This window comes from Zerene cesonia, chromosome 18, assembly GCF_012273895.1.
Source record: "Zerene cesonia ecotype Mississippi chromosome 18, Zerene_cesonia_1.1, whole genome shotgun sequence".
Taxonomy (NCBI): domain Eukaryota; kingdom Metazoa; phylum Arthropoda; class Insecta; order Lepidoptera; family Pieridae; genus Zerene; species Zerene cesonia.
In genome coordinates this window covers 54,376-69,239 of record NC_052119.1, presented here as the reverse complement: position 1 = coordinate 69,239, position 14,864 = coordinate 54,376, and the positions used below count along the sequence as shown (strand labels likewise).

Genomic DNA, 14,864 nt, shown 5'->3' with positions numbered 1-14,864 from the left:
TTTAGGCGTGAAAGCGTAACAGACAGACAGACAGACAGAGTTACTTTCGCATTTATAATATTAGTAGGGATATATATATATATATATATATATATATACAAGAATTGCTCGTTTAAAGGTATAAGATAAAATTCTCGTGTCACAGTTTTCGTTGCCATACTCCTCCGAAACGGCTTGACCGATTTTCATGAAATTTTTTGTGCTTATCCTGTATCTATGAGAATCGGCCAACATCTATTTTTCATACCCCTAAATGACAAGAGTAAGGCAGAACAGCGTTTGCCGGGTGCAGCTAGTTTTCTTATATATTAGTTGAAGACGTTAAGGAATATTATCTAGTGACGTATAAAATAAAACGCTTTTAGAAAGAACAAACTAAGCTTTGCCCAACAGCCTAGCTTGTATAGTTTGTTCTTATCGTTGAAAATCATAGTGTGTATAATGTAAATCTATATGTTATGAATATCACTGTATCTTCTTGCTGTTCTATCTTTCAGTAATTCCTCAATTGGCTATATGCCCATATCATTGCAAGCATCCCCCACATTCGTGACGGCAGCCCTCGTAGAAAGCGCAAGTGAATTATCTAGTTGCTAGCGGCTAGCGGAACGCTCCTATAATTGCCGCTGATTGTCTCGTGAGTCCCTGCGAGTTGCGACGAGGTCGCGGGTTGTGGTCACCTAATGATCTTCAATTAGGCGCAATCAGCGGCGACTCGTTTGCGAGCCGACTTGATGCCGAAATAGCCAAGTTATTGATTGAAGTATTTATGTCATTTGGATTCGGTGGTACTTGTCCAGTTTAAGCGCCTGAGCACAAACAGACGTCGACTATAATTTTAAGGTTTATTTCAACGCCTATGTGTGGTGATAGGACCTAGCTATTCTCCTTGATTATACAGTGTCAATGTGGGAACATATAGATGGGAAAATTTACAAGCTCGTTCACAATTTTTTGTTTTTATAAGAACATTTGGAAATCAGAAGCTGCTGATTTCACTGTGCTAATTTAAAGTACTGATCAGATAATGGACATTCTGAGTAATTTAGAACCAACGGATTCAAAAATTATCTAAGTACGAATGGACTTGAGATCGTTTACTTACATATCAATGAATCTTGTGAAACCGTTTATTCAAAAGCAAATACAATCATACGAGAAGAATTAATAACATAAAATTCGCATAAAGACTTACCTAAAATTTAATTCTTTATAACCAACACCTGCTGACAAAAAATATCTCTGAAAAATTTGGGATATTTATAAAAGTCAAGTATTTAAGTACATATGAGTATTAAAAGTCAAGTTTTAAGTTAACTGCTTGAGATTACACCTTCCTAAATGCGTTTCTAATTAGGCTTCTTAATGATTCAGCTAATTACAAACCATCCTTGCTTCTAAATTTAGGACGTTAACTCGCTGAATTCGATTCCACTTTCCAAAATTCAGCGACTAAACTGGACTAAGTGACTTAATTTAGTTCAGTGTAAGAAGCGCATTTTAAGTGAAGAGTTTTATATTTTTTAGTAGCATTATTTACCTACGTTTTAAGATACAGAATTTAAGGTGATTCACAATTAGATAGGTTTTCTAAGCAGTACTTACCGTATTCTCCAAACTTTACAAAAACCTTGCAGGTATTAACTCAATTAAGTGATTATTAATTAATTCAGTTGGATGTTAGGTACCTGTATTTAATCATTTACTATGTAATTATTGTAAAAGGTCTGGGCTCGGCAAAGTTCACATACCTACTTACGTATATACAAATACATAAGAGAGTTTAGAGTGAACAATAAGCCAATGTCCAAATACAAGAAATGTTTCATGTACCCTATGTGTGTTAAATAAAATAAAGATATTTGTTTTAATTCATTTAACACTAGCTGTTCGTAGTACATACGTAGCCTATGTCGCTCAGTGAAGTTGGAGCTTTCTAATGGTGAAAGAATATTTGAAATGGTTCCAGTGGTTTTTGCGTAAAGACGTTGGAAACATAAAAAAATTTCCTCTTTATAATATTAGTATAGATATGTTTTACCAAGGTGTTTTACTTTAGAAACTTAAAATTTCGATTGTCTGTAGCACCTTCTTCTTCCTTGTATAATTTCTGTACGGATGTTTATAAGAAACTAGTTTCCCGCCCGCGGCGTCGCCCGCGTTATAACCGGAAAGAACGTATAGATCCCGTTCACGTAGACTTTCCGGGATAAACTTTTTCATTTGTCTTCAGTCTAGCCAGATCTCAAGTTTTTTTTTATGTCGCGGTCGGCAATGGAGCTGGTGGGTCGCCGTATGGTGAGTGCTGCCACCGCCCATGAACATTTGGAGAGGCGTAAGGTCGATTGCCGATTTTACGCCTCTACCAATGGAAAGGAATTAGAAAGGATTGACGAAATGAATAAAGCAAAAGACGGGGAAGGGTAAGGAAAAGGATATGGGCCTCCGGCTCCCCCACTCACCGAACGAAACACAGCAGTATGCTATTTCACGCCGGTCTTCTGTGGGGGTGTGGTACCTGGCCCAATTCGTCCCGAAGCGTACTCGAGTACCACATACAAAAACTTTCAAGTTATCTTGGTTCCAAATTTCATCTAAATCGGTTCCGTGGTTTAGATGTGAAGAAGACATAGAGAAACAGACAGACGGAGTTGCTTTCGCATTTATGCAATTATAAAACTAAAATAGGTTAAGTAATAATGTCTTTCGATCCTTACTAATATTATTAATGTGGAAGTATGTGTGTTTGTTTGTTATTCTTTTACGTCGCACCGGAGCGGTTCTCCGATGTAATTTTTTTTAATTTGATAGCGATATAGGTTACTTATTATCGCGATGAAAATGCATTCCCATGGAAACTTCTTTGCAGGCAGGCTAAGCCGCAGGCGGAAGCTAGTATTTCAATGAATAGCAAATGTCGCGCATACACATGGATAGTTAACCGGTCGTACGCTTAACACGCTACTTTTTATTAACATTTAGGACGAAGCTGTACCACTGTTGTACCTGTAGCGTTCCCGAACAAATAAGTTCCGTGTATCCTATTCTAGTGTACCAAGTGTACATGTATGGATAACAGGTACCTCTGCTTCCTGTGCTACTGTTATAACAAGGGAAGGCAGTTTCTTTTGAAACAACTGTTATGAAAATATGAGATGCGATCTAAAGTTTTCTCATTATATTGTGCACATTATGTTAAAGCTAAGCGTTAAAAATACACTTTAATTCTTATAAATTAAATTATAATAATTAGAATTTGTTATTATTAGATTGGAAAGCGCTGGCCCATACTATGAGGCTACACAGTTCTAACCAATTTTAATTTGTGATTGTAATTTTTGGATTTTTTTTATGACAGGTTCTGACCTTGATATCGTCTCCTGTGTTATGAAATAATACCAAAGAACAGTAAAATATCAGACTCATAAATACTTATGACTTGGCCGTTAAAAGGCGGCGAAAGCTCAAAGTTACAGATCGTAAACGAGTGATCAAAGGGGTGGGAAATGGAGCGGGGTTGCGGGGCGCGGGGCGCGGGGAGGGGCTTGCTTCACCCCTCGGAAGCACAAAATGCATAAAGAATAAATTTAATTTGTTGCAAACTTCTATGTTTTGTTATAATACTTTTTGAACCTTCGCAATTTGATATTTTTAATTATTTAATTAAAACATCTTAGTTTAAGCTCCTGAGAATATGCAAATAATTAACAGACACATTGTACCATTATAAGAAAATAAATTTATGGTTTTGATACTCATAATATTGAAGATAGTTAAATTCATTTGTTATCAAGCTTATTCCTACTGTATTTGACAATGATATTATAAGTAAAGTTGTTAAAATCATCGGTACTTGAGTTATTATTGTGACAGAAATTTTGTTAAAATTATTATGTAACACAAAAGATACAATTAACGAAGGATATTTTAAGAAAGCAGCAATAGCACTGAACTGAGCGAATTATGTGTGCATACACACATAATTCGATGTGCATGGTGGGTGTCAGCACTCGATTGTAACCTAGTGGTTGGGGTCAGCGGGGCGCGTTCCCGAACCCTAGTCCCAGTTCCCGAATACTTGAAATATCCCCGCTCGGCTGTCGCCCGAGCGGCCAGCGGGCTAAACACGAATGTCGAATCGCACTTCGCCCAGTGCCTTATGAGGCGTGTTGCGGGCAGGACGCGTGTCGCCGGCGGCAGTTGAGTGTGTCTCGATGTGCAGTTAGTGTCAGTGGGACAAGTGCACGTCCAGCTGCCAGCATGGGCTGCGCCAAGGGGCTCTGCGACGCCCACAGCGTCTTCATCTTTATCAACATCGCCTTCGCTGTAAGCTCCTCTGTTCAGTCTTATACACATTCCTTGCGCTTTGTGAAATTGATTTACTGAAAATTTTAATGCTTCGCAGGGGTTTACAAATACCTCATTGATGGATATAATTTAAACAGATAAAACAAATACTTTTAAACTATTTCCGGGTTTATTTCATGTTTTTTTTTCTTTCAATGTGGTTTTCGCTAGAATAAGCAACATTTCACAGACATTAAATAAGTAATGTAATAATGTTATTATTCATCAATTGAATTCTATTTTATGTAGAGAAGTGATTTAAGTGCCTTATCTATGTTATTAATTTAATATTGGCACTTGTGACGATGTGACGGCCTTGAAAATACATATTTTGCTTAAAATAATATGTAAATATTGGTCTTTCCCTCTTCATATTTTACTCCAAGTTATTGTAAGTAAGCATGTAAGGTAATTTAGTAATGGGTTTTTGTTATAAATTATATTGTGTACCGTACAAGGCGTTATCGTTGCTAAACAAATGATCGGTGCCTAAGTTATTTTGTACGCTTTGACATTGTACAAACAACAATCGAACGCTTACCGTTTGAAAAAATGTGGAAGTCACGCGATCGGACAAAAAACGTCTTCGGGCGAGGGTCGTTGTCTGGCGTCTACCTGTAGCTGGAGGGAGATTCAGTCACCACAGAATAAAAATTAAAACTTGACGACAGCGACGTCAAACAAACTTAGTATTCTTGTTTAAAAAATACGCAAAAACGCGTTTTTTTCGCGACAAGCTGACAAGAAAATTCTAAGCTGAATACAAAAAAAAAAAAAAATAAGAACAAAATAATTTAATTATTTTTACGTTGTATTTAAACAAAGACTTTTTCTCTCAAACTTGTTTAATCTCTTTCCTTCTTGTATTTCGCTCTAATTTTATGGTACACACATTACAGCATTACAGGCAGGTAGCTTTAAAAAAAAAAAGAATCATTAAAATTATTCTTTATTAATGAGGCAACAAACACAAAAATAAATACAGCCAAATTAAACTCAAGATAAACTCATACTTTTCTGAAAGTCAGTTGAAAATAAAATTTGTACCTCGGCAAGAAATTTATAAATTACGTAGTGACGTCGAGTTCAAAGGGTCGAGGATATGACATCGCACATGTGTTAAACAAATAATTTAATCTCTGATACAAACATAGAAAAGTTTTCTATTTTTATTAAAAACTTTGTTATTTTTTGATTTTTTGATTTTATTAAAAACTAGCTGCGCCCTGCGGTTTCACCCACGTAAGTCCGTATCCCGTAGGAATATCGAGATAAAAAGTTGCCTATATGTTATGCCAGTTGTCCAGCTTTGTGTTTTTTTTCAACCCAAATTTCATTGCAATCGGTTCAATAGTTTTTGCGTGAAAAAGCAACAAACACACACATCCTTACAAAATTTCGCATTTATAATATTAGTAGGAAGTATTTTATTCCATCCATGACATCAATCTCGAATTGTGTAAATATTATCTAAGTTATTTATAGGTGAAGATGTACCTATTAATATGGTATTCTTTATGTACACCCGGCCCAGATTTTGAAACACGATTTGGTTACTTCATAGTTTACTAGCTGTTCGCTCCGGCTTCACCCGTGGTACATTTCCGGGGTAAAAAGTATTCTATAGCTTTCGGGAATAATGTAGCTTCGTTCTTTTGGTAGAAGAAATTTCAAAATCGGTCCAGTAGTTTCGGAGCCTTTAGAGCTTACAAACAAACGAAAAAAACTTTTCCTCTTTATTATATTAGTATAGAATTAGTATAGATTATATATCTCTTATCAAATTTACTTATGGGTTTACTTGTATATAAAATAGTTAAATATATAGTCAAATATTATATTATTTGAGTTAAGTTTATCCGAGTTAAGAACACTAAACATTTTCCCCGTAATTTCACCAGTAAGACTTACTCGTAATCATGACTAACGTAATCGTGGAATTATCGGAATCCAATAACAATTAGATCTATTGTTTTTATTCTGAGATTTCAAGGCTTTTAACATGGAGGATTTATCTTAAAATTCAACTTTGGCTTCGGAAAATTACAGCAAATTAAATCGTCATAGAACTCGGTACATCCTACTTCCTATCCTATCCTTCAATCCTATCCTACTTCCTACTAATATGTGTAAATGCGAAAGTTTGTAAGGATGTGTGTTTTTTTGTTACTCTTTCACGCAAAAACTACTGAACCGATTGCAATGAAATTTGGTACGTAGATAGCTGGACTTACATATAGGCAACTTTTTATCCCGATAATCCTACAGGATACGGACTTACGCGAGCGAAACTGCGGGGCGCAGTTAGTGCAAAATAACTGTAGCTTAGCTACTACGAATTCTGCATATCGGTGGTACCAATATATTTCCGAGTTCCTGTTTGTTTTGCAAATGCGTGGGCCATTGCACAATTTGTAAAGGATCTGGAGGTTAGGCCGAAGTAATTTCTCTTATATTATGTATATTGTATAAGCAGCTAACGAGCCTCTAATCGTTCGCCTCGTTTACTTCACATCACTGTACGAGTAGCGTTTATATTTCTATCAGGAAATGCGTATTAAGCTACATTTCCGGTTGTCCTCATTAAGAAATGCTATTGGGAAATCTTAAATCTATTAATTAATGAATTGGTTGCCATTTACAATTTGTTTAGTAGGAAAGGACAGTGTGGCCTTGGCCTCTAGTGTTAGCAATTCAGCACAGAGCCGAGCGAAGCCTCATTGCATATCTTCACAATTCATTGTATTTTCTTTTGTACGTTTCACGAACGTGCAGCGTGCGCCGAGCGTTCTGCGCTCTGCCCGGCCCCTACAAAGGCTCTTCATTTAAATACCGCCGTTTTTAATTTAAAATTCACTTTTCAAATGAAAGATAGTAAATTGTTGAAGCGATAAATGACATTGACCATTTCTTTTTATCGAATGTATAGAGAAATATTGACACGAAGTGCACTTATTCGAGGTAAAACCTATGTTAGTATAGTCTTCGTATAAACCTGTTGTTGGAATGCCACACATATTACTTACGTCATCTATATTATTCATTTAATTATGATTAGTATGTAAAAGTAAAAAAAAGCCTTGGATTTTTTATAGCTATATTGGTAATGATAAATGGAAAAAAACATTTTAAGTATTATTATAAATACTAGCATGTATGTTTGATTATTTTTTAAAAACAGTACTTACTATTTTAACTCATTACTTTGAAGGATTATAAAAATGACAAATCCACCCATTCGTTTCTAAATCAACGTATCTGATGCAAATCGTCACGGGTTGTTAAGTAAATAACGAAGTATGTAATCGATCGCGAGAACAAGTTCAAGATCAATCGCTCGCTATATTATGGTAGATATAAATAAACCCGTTACGAATTACGATGCATCGAGTTTCTCGCCAAGCCCACGTGTGCGGCGTGGGACCGGTCGCCGGCCGCCGGCTGACGGCGAGCAACCATGTCACTGGCCCGTCACTGCGGTATTCATAAACATATCGATGTTTAGTTTATCGGTTAATGACATGCAAACTTCGTCTAGTATTGATATAGTTTTTAATTTCAGTAGACAAAGATATATTATAATATTTATTGCAATATTTATAATAATATTACAATAAATATTATAATATTAATTTATGTCTATTGAACTTTTGCATTTATTGGTATTTCCATTGTTCTGTACTAGACCACAAGTTCTAAACAATTTTCGTCACAATTATCCATGTAATGTGCGTAACTAGGACAGCCGTTATCTTTATAAATATAAACCCCCGATAGTCGTCTATAGTTTGTTTTGATGAGCCAATTTTGTCCACATCTTGTCTTTGTTCTCCCAATATTATAAGCTTGAAGCAATAAAGTATAGAATATTACAGTAATCTTATTTCAGTTGCTAAATCGGTCGTCTTCGAAGCCCAGCTGAGCATACAACGACCATATTTGTAAATAGATAACGAGTATTATTCAAGCTTGTACCGATAATATTAAATATCTTATAAATTAATATGTAACCTCTTTGTAACGTACTAAACGTGTATCAATTAGCAACGAATAAAACTAATAGCAATAGCCAGAATCGATTGACAACTAAAATTAATTCATCGCTCGTCTCGATCAAAACTGAACGGTATCCGAGACGCGCGGCTATTGCGGCCTTTTCACTTTATTTCTTGTCTGGTCTAGACATCTACGTGCTTCAAACTTTAGTTATACGGCACTTGCTAAAAGCTTTAAATACTGTTACAAAATAAATGATTGTTACTAATTCAAAAAAGATTATCAGGGTTCTTTACAGCTTTGCTGGTTTGGTTGGGTTTTGGTAATACAATGAGAAAGCCCAAGAAATGTGCTACCTCTTCTTTATAAACACGTGCACGACTCAGTCATACCTATAGTTTGCAACGTTTATATTTCTCTATAAAGAGTATATCAGGTGTTCAAATGACAAATAGAATTGCCGATAAGCGCAGGAAGGGCGCGTCAAGTTGTTTGTGCTGTATTTACTTCTTGGAATGTTATACTCCTAGCTATGTATATACTACTCCTCACTCCACAGGCCACTTGTTCTTGCTTAGATAGTGAGCACATTGTAAGTGGCGTTGAGTACGATAAATACAATTGAACATATTTTATGGATAGTAAACGTAAATGACAGCGCTAAAGTACATGCTGAATGTGCTTACGAGATATTTGTATCCGTTATTGCAAATTGTAATGATCGAGTCAATGCTGTGCGTAGGATTTTATTTTATATAAAGTTGCAACCTTTTAGTCCTACTAATATTTGTGTATGGAAACATAAATGGATGTATCTGTATGGAATTTGCTATAGAGAGAGATTAGAAAGAAATAAAGAAACATTTATTTGACTCCACAAAATTACAATTAAAAAAAGACAATAAACTTAAGACAGAACAATACAATAATGAAAACAAAACAGCACAATAAAAAAGCTTACACAAGGAAACAATTAAACAAAGAAAAATTAGAAAAATATAGAAATTAATATAAAGCGAGAAACATAAAGTGGAGCCAAATGAGACAGCCACTCAGCCTACGCAGCAACGCTGTTGCCGCACTGATTTTCAGTGGCCCCTCTTTGTGTTGATTATAGTCTGGATTAGCACAAAGGCTACTTTTTACCCGGGTACTATGGAGTAACGCCGAGGGTTACTGATGGATTACTGTACTGAGGCAGATAGATGTTTGATATACTCAAGTGTTTCATTAGAGAATAGATGACACACATTCGAAGTCCTCCGACTATAATCCACATTCCACTGTTAAGATGTGTTAGCGTTTCAAGGAGGTCACAAACAGAGCAGCGCCTCAGACTCTAAGTAGTGTTGAGAAAGCGGCGCCGGGGTCGCGCACGAGTTAAGTGATAACTGACCGCGATGACGCGTCTCCAAATGTGTCAAGGGAACCTCTGACTCGCGATTTTCTGCAGTTATTGCTAAAATATGAAACATTTTAGTCACCGGCTAAATAATTGTCATTTTCATGTATGGCGGTCACGAAACCGTGACATAAAGAGTGAAATAGTCAGTTCAGGCAGGTTATAATAATTAAAAAAAATGGTTAATGGAAATTCCAAGTTATTTGTTTATTACTTTAGTGCAACTTGTCTGCTTAATCGTAACGTAATCTCACACTGAAAACTATGGATGTGAATGAGAAGTCGAGGCCAGCGATCTGATCTCGTCAATATTCTTCATTTTTGTGGAAGCTGAGTGCTAACTGCTAACGCTGCTGAAAAGCGCAACCAACGAAACGTTTTACTGTGAAATATCACACTTATGTTTCATAGCAACTTGTTAGATTTGTTACGTTACAGCAATATCTTGCGACAATATATACCTTTTCTAAATTATTCGTATCGCTTCTTACACTCCACGAGCAGTTGTTTTGCCTTATGAGTACATAACTATCAACAAAGACAAGAAATTCCTCGTCCTCGGCACGAGTAAAGGAAGCTCTACATTACGTCACTATATATAGCAAACACCCATTTAATGTTGTCTATTGGCATTTGGCTGAGCCGACAATTATGTACCTATCATATAAGTATGTCCCTATAGGTAATATACGTACCTATAATTACTGATGGAAATATAAAAGTAATGTAAATTAATGTATAAAAATTGTCTATGTCACAATATGAGTATTATTTCATTTGGGAGCTATGTATATCTCTTCAATCATATTGTTGCTCACGTGACATGATACTTATTATTATTGGTATCGAGATTCGACGACAGGCGGCAGAGCGGCAGAGCGGTTGTACAGACTACTGAGCGACTAAAATCGTTCAATAAAATGTTTATGATATTTATCTGAATTGTATATATCACGCTGACTTTCAACATTCATCCGGGAATCTTGAAACCACTAATTTGATGCGAATGTGATAGAAAGCGATCTACATGAATTGGGCTTATCTAATTTGGAAATCCCTTGTGCAATTCATATGACTACCATTGCAATACAAAAATATGGACACGTTAGGCTGTTCCGACATAAAGAAGAGTTAATAACTACTACTTAGTTACTGACAGGTGACAGGTGACGATGTTACCAGGCGGATTTCCAATCTACCTTCTCTATATCAAATTTAAGATCGTCAACGCGCATCATAAACGCGCAAGTTTGTATGTATAAATGGATGCATGGATGTATGGATGTTTGTTATTCTCTGATGCGAAAACAGATTATCGTGTCTGTATGAAATTTGGTACAGAGATAGATTATAGTCTGGATTAGCACATAGGCTACTTTTTATCCGGGTGCTACACGAGTGACGCCGCGGGTTACAGCAAGAGTAATAATGATATTTGTAATATGTGAATATAAATTACTTTTAGCTCATAATGATAATGCAACCGCAATGATCTAAGCAATGGCTGTGGTTAATGTCCATATTATGCATTTAATATTACGTTAAAATTATAAATTCTGTTTGTCACTAATCCGGACGGTTATTGATTGAAAATAGCAAAGCTGTTCATCTACTGCAATTCCAAATTCCATCCAAACACACAAATTGCCTGTGGTTTATTCCGCAACTACGGCTAAGAATCTTAAAAATAAAGGGAAATACGTTTATGATCACAATTTCCTATTTTAAAAGCAATTTCAAAGTTTGTGACTCGTTTGGGTAAAATATGTGAACACCTTATTAATATGCATGAGATTAATTTCTAAAAATCGTCGCCCAAAATTGTTCAATTTTAAACTTTTACACTTAACGTGAAATTCCCTTCATAACCCGCTCAGCTTAAATAAACAGAAAAACACTCCCACTGACGTCTCATGCTATTTCGTTCCGAATTAACTGTAGTTTGTAGAAGTGTTTTTCACAAATATAATCCCTAATTAATGATGACTATATCGCATCGTACGAAGACGTAAGCCAGTGATAATGTGATAGTTTGACCGAGTTTAATGACACGTGTTGTTGCGAATATGACGCATTGCTCTTGAGCTGTCTCGAGCGCGGTGTCGGGTCTCCTTGTGGGAAGTAAACAAGCTGTCATGTCGCCCTGAAGGATCCAAGAGAATTGACGTAGGAGCACGGCAAACAGATACGAATCTATTTATTGCGGTGGGAGTATAGCTAAATCTAGATATCATTAAATTAAACTACATTTTATAAGGTTGGATGTATATTTGAGTGGTATTTTTCTGTTTAAAGGTTTTTTGTTTAAAATAAAACATATTATTAAGACGATTGTGAAACGTTGTTTCGAATATTCACGTTGCAGGATATAAGTAATTACTTTCCTCATAATAATGATAAAATAAATTATAAAGTAAAAATGCTCTTATAGCCATTACAGATTAATGATTTACTGATAAACAAATAAAGCATGTTTAAGCGTGTACCTAATATTTGAGAGACTTCTTAATTTTTCCAAAAATATTTCTTTTAGGTTTCTATAGAAAGCAATAACACATTGATCAATTGAAGTGCTCCCGTCCGACATCTGCGCTTAACGACCGACAACCGGTAGGAGCCGGCCGGTTTTTACCACATACCGCTTAGCAGACCCTTCGCTTTCTTTTGCCTATTTGAAGTTCACTTAGAGATCGTAGAGAAAATACGTTTTTATATTGGATATAGAAGAATATAAGTATATTAATGATGAATACTTAGAGTGTAATGTAATGAATATAATAAAGAGTAGGAAAAATATCGCATTTAACAAATTGCTCATACTTGGAAGTGTTATTCTAAGAAATTGTGATGTAGGTAATATTGTTATTCATTTTTGGAATATAATCGCCTAAATATTTGCATGGAATTATATTTTTGTTACGTAATACAACAGAACATAAAGTAATAGATTCTATCAGATCAAGCAATTCGTAAAACGGGTTTCGATTGGTTCTTAATAAAAAACTTAAAGATGATAAGCAGTTACGATCTCCGACCGGAGGATGTTGATCTTTGCTTGAAAACTTGTTAATTTTTTGTATCCTAACTCTGCTCTTTATTATATACTACCTGTGCCCCGCGGTTTCATTCACGACGTACATGTATATATATAGAAGTAGGTATAAGTATTTTCCGTCGGAATGACGTATTGTCAAAATTCTAGATGCTTATGTATTTGGATTCCTTTGAACTCGGTAAAGTGATCTTGTCTTAATGCTTTATTAGTTATTGTTGCATTGTCAATTCAGTAGAAACGTGAGCGGTGTGTGCGTGTCGCCGCGAACACGATTACGTCGACTCCGACTCGAGTCAATATCTAATTGGATAAAGCTGCGCCTAATTTATGTCACTGCTCCAATTGTAACTCGCTTATTATATTTTTGACAAGACTCCAACAAATAAATGAATGGAACGAAGAAATTTAATTTTTTCCGCTAACAGGCGGCGCTGCGAAATAAGTTTGTTTCAGAATGCATATTAAATTTTTTTAGGAATATTGTGTATTACGTTAATTGGTTTATGGTTGTCAGACTATTTTAATGGACTGTATTTGGTCGCTACTGCTGATTCCAAATTATTAATACGGCTGGGACTATTGCTACTAATTGACAATTTTTTAGTAAAAGTTCCAACCGTCTAAGTATATCTGCAAGCAGCAGTAGCGCGACCATATACAATATTTAATTACAGCTAATTATTATTGTATATAAACGGATAGACTGGATTGGAGCACTCGGTCCGCGGGCTCTGTTATGAGTAAGCTGATTACGGTGCAGCTGGCGCTGCGGCCGCACGTTTAGATTGCTGATGTTGCGAATAGGCTCTGCTTTGTTCTAAATGACTCCCTATCATAAATTATAATCGCAAAACACGTGAACACAATATAATACTAGCTTCTCATCTGAACTTCATTTGCGTAGTTTAAACAAGAAGTGTACATACACTTGAATTTTTAATTGGTATACGAATACGATATATGATGATTGATGAAGAATACGATATATGATGACTGATGAACTGTTGTTCAAGGTGGTGTTAACATAAGTTTAGCATTTGTGTTCATGTCGGTCAATAATGCAACTGACAGGATTTGATCATTACTCTGAGATGACGAAGCGTCGTGTAAGGCGAGGGGTCGTTAGCCTCGCACCGAGACGGACGCTCAGAATGCAGTCGTAGAGGCCGGGGCGTGTGTAATAGTGTACTGTGTATACTGTACACAAAATACATCTAGAGGTACTTAAATTGTAATGAGTCAAATGTTTGATGTATATTTTTATGGTTTATTGACTCGTGTTAGGTTAAATAGTGCAATGAACCACGTAATGAATAAGAATGTCGGTCAAGTATGAAGAGCATGCGCGCGAGCGCACGCGGCGCGAGGCCCGCCCGGCGCCCGCGACACCCGCACCGGAGCCGCGGCCGGCCGGTGACATTGCATATCGTGAAACGCGAACCATTACCTACGTTATATTTATATTCGAAGGAGAGGTAGTATGTATAATTTTACAACTTCAAAATGGGATATCTCGTCAGCTGTTTATTTTTGCTAAAAACGTATTTAGTAACGCCTACTTTATTTATTAAAACCTATCCAATTTCAATGACACATTTAGTCATTCATCACATTTCATATTCGTGATTATTTTCATCCCACGTTCACCAGTTCTCCTAAAATTTGTTATATTTAAATGAAGGCTACATGCCTATAAGTTGAATCTTACACTGATGTATAATCATATAAAATTGTATCAAAATCTGTCTATTGCTTTTTACCCGATTATCGCACATACACAAGAATTAACGGCCGATCATACAATAAAATATTCAAACAAACTGAAAAAATATTACGTCTTCTATATAGAATATTTTTAATTTTACTCATTGAAAGTTCAATGTTGCGGAACTATGCAAAGATTAAAAACCACTGCATCATTGAAAAACCAATATATGATACAACTGATACAATGTATGCTGCAAGGTTTATATCAGAATAAAAAACGGCTGTGTTAAAAGACGAAGTAGATAATTAGCAACGTGTACTACAATTATGGTAATTAATTGAGTTGTGTAATAAAAT

General features: G+C 35.8%; 1 protein-coding gene across 1 annotated transcript in view; it reads left to right on the top strand.

The window, feature by feature from the left end:
- Positions 1 to 4,156: 4,156 nt before the first annotated feature.
- LOC119833904 overlaps positions 4,157 to 14,864 on the top strand; it is a 19,278-nt gene continuing 8,570 nt past the window's right edge. The window contains exon 1 of the mRNA XM_038358125.1: positions 4,157 to 4,326. Within this exon, the coding sequence (XP_038214053.1) occupies positions 4,261 to 4,326 (66 nt within the window). The 5' untranslated portion in view covers positions 4,157 to 4,260. The remainder of the gene's footprint in view (positions 4,327 to 14,864) is intronic.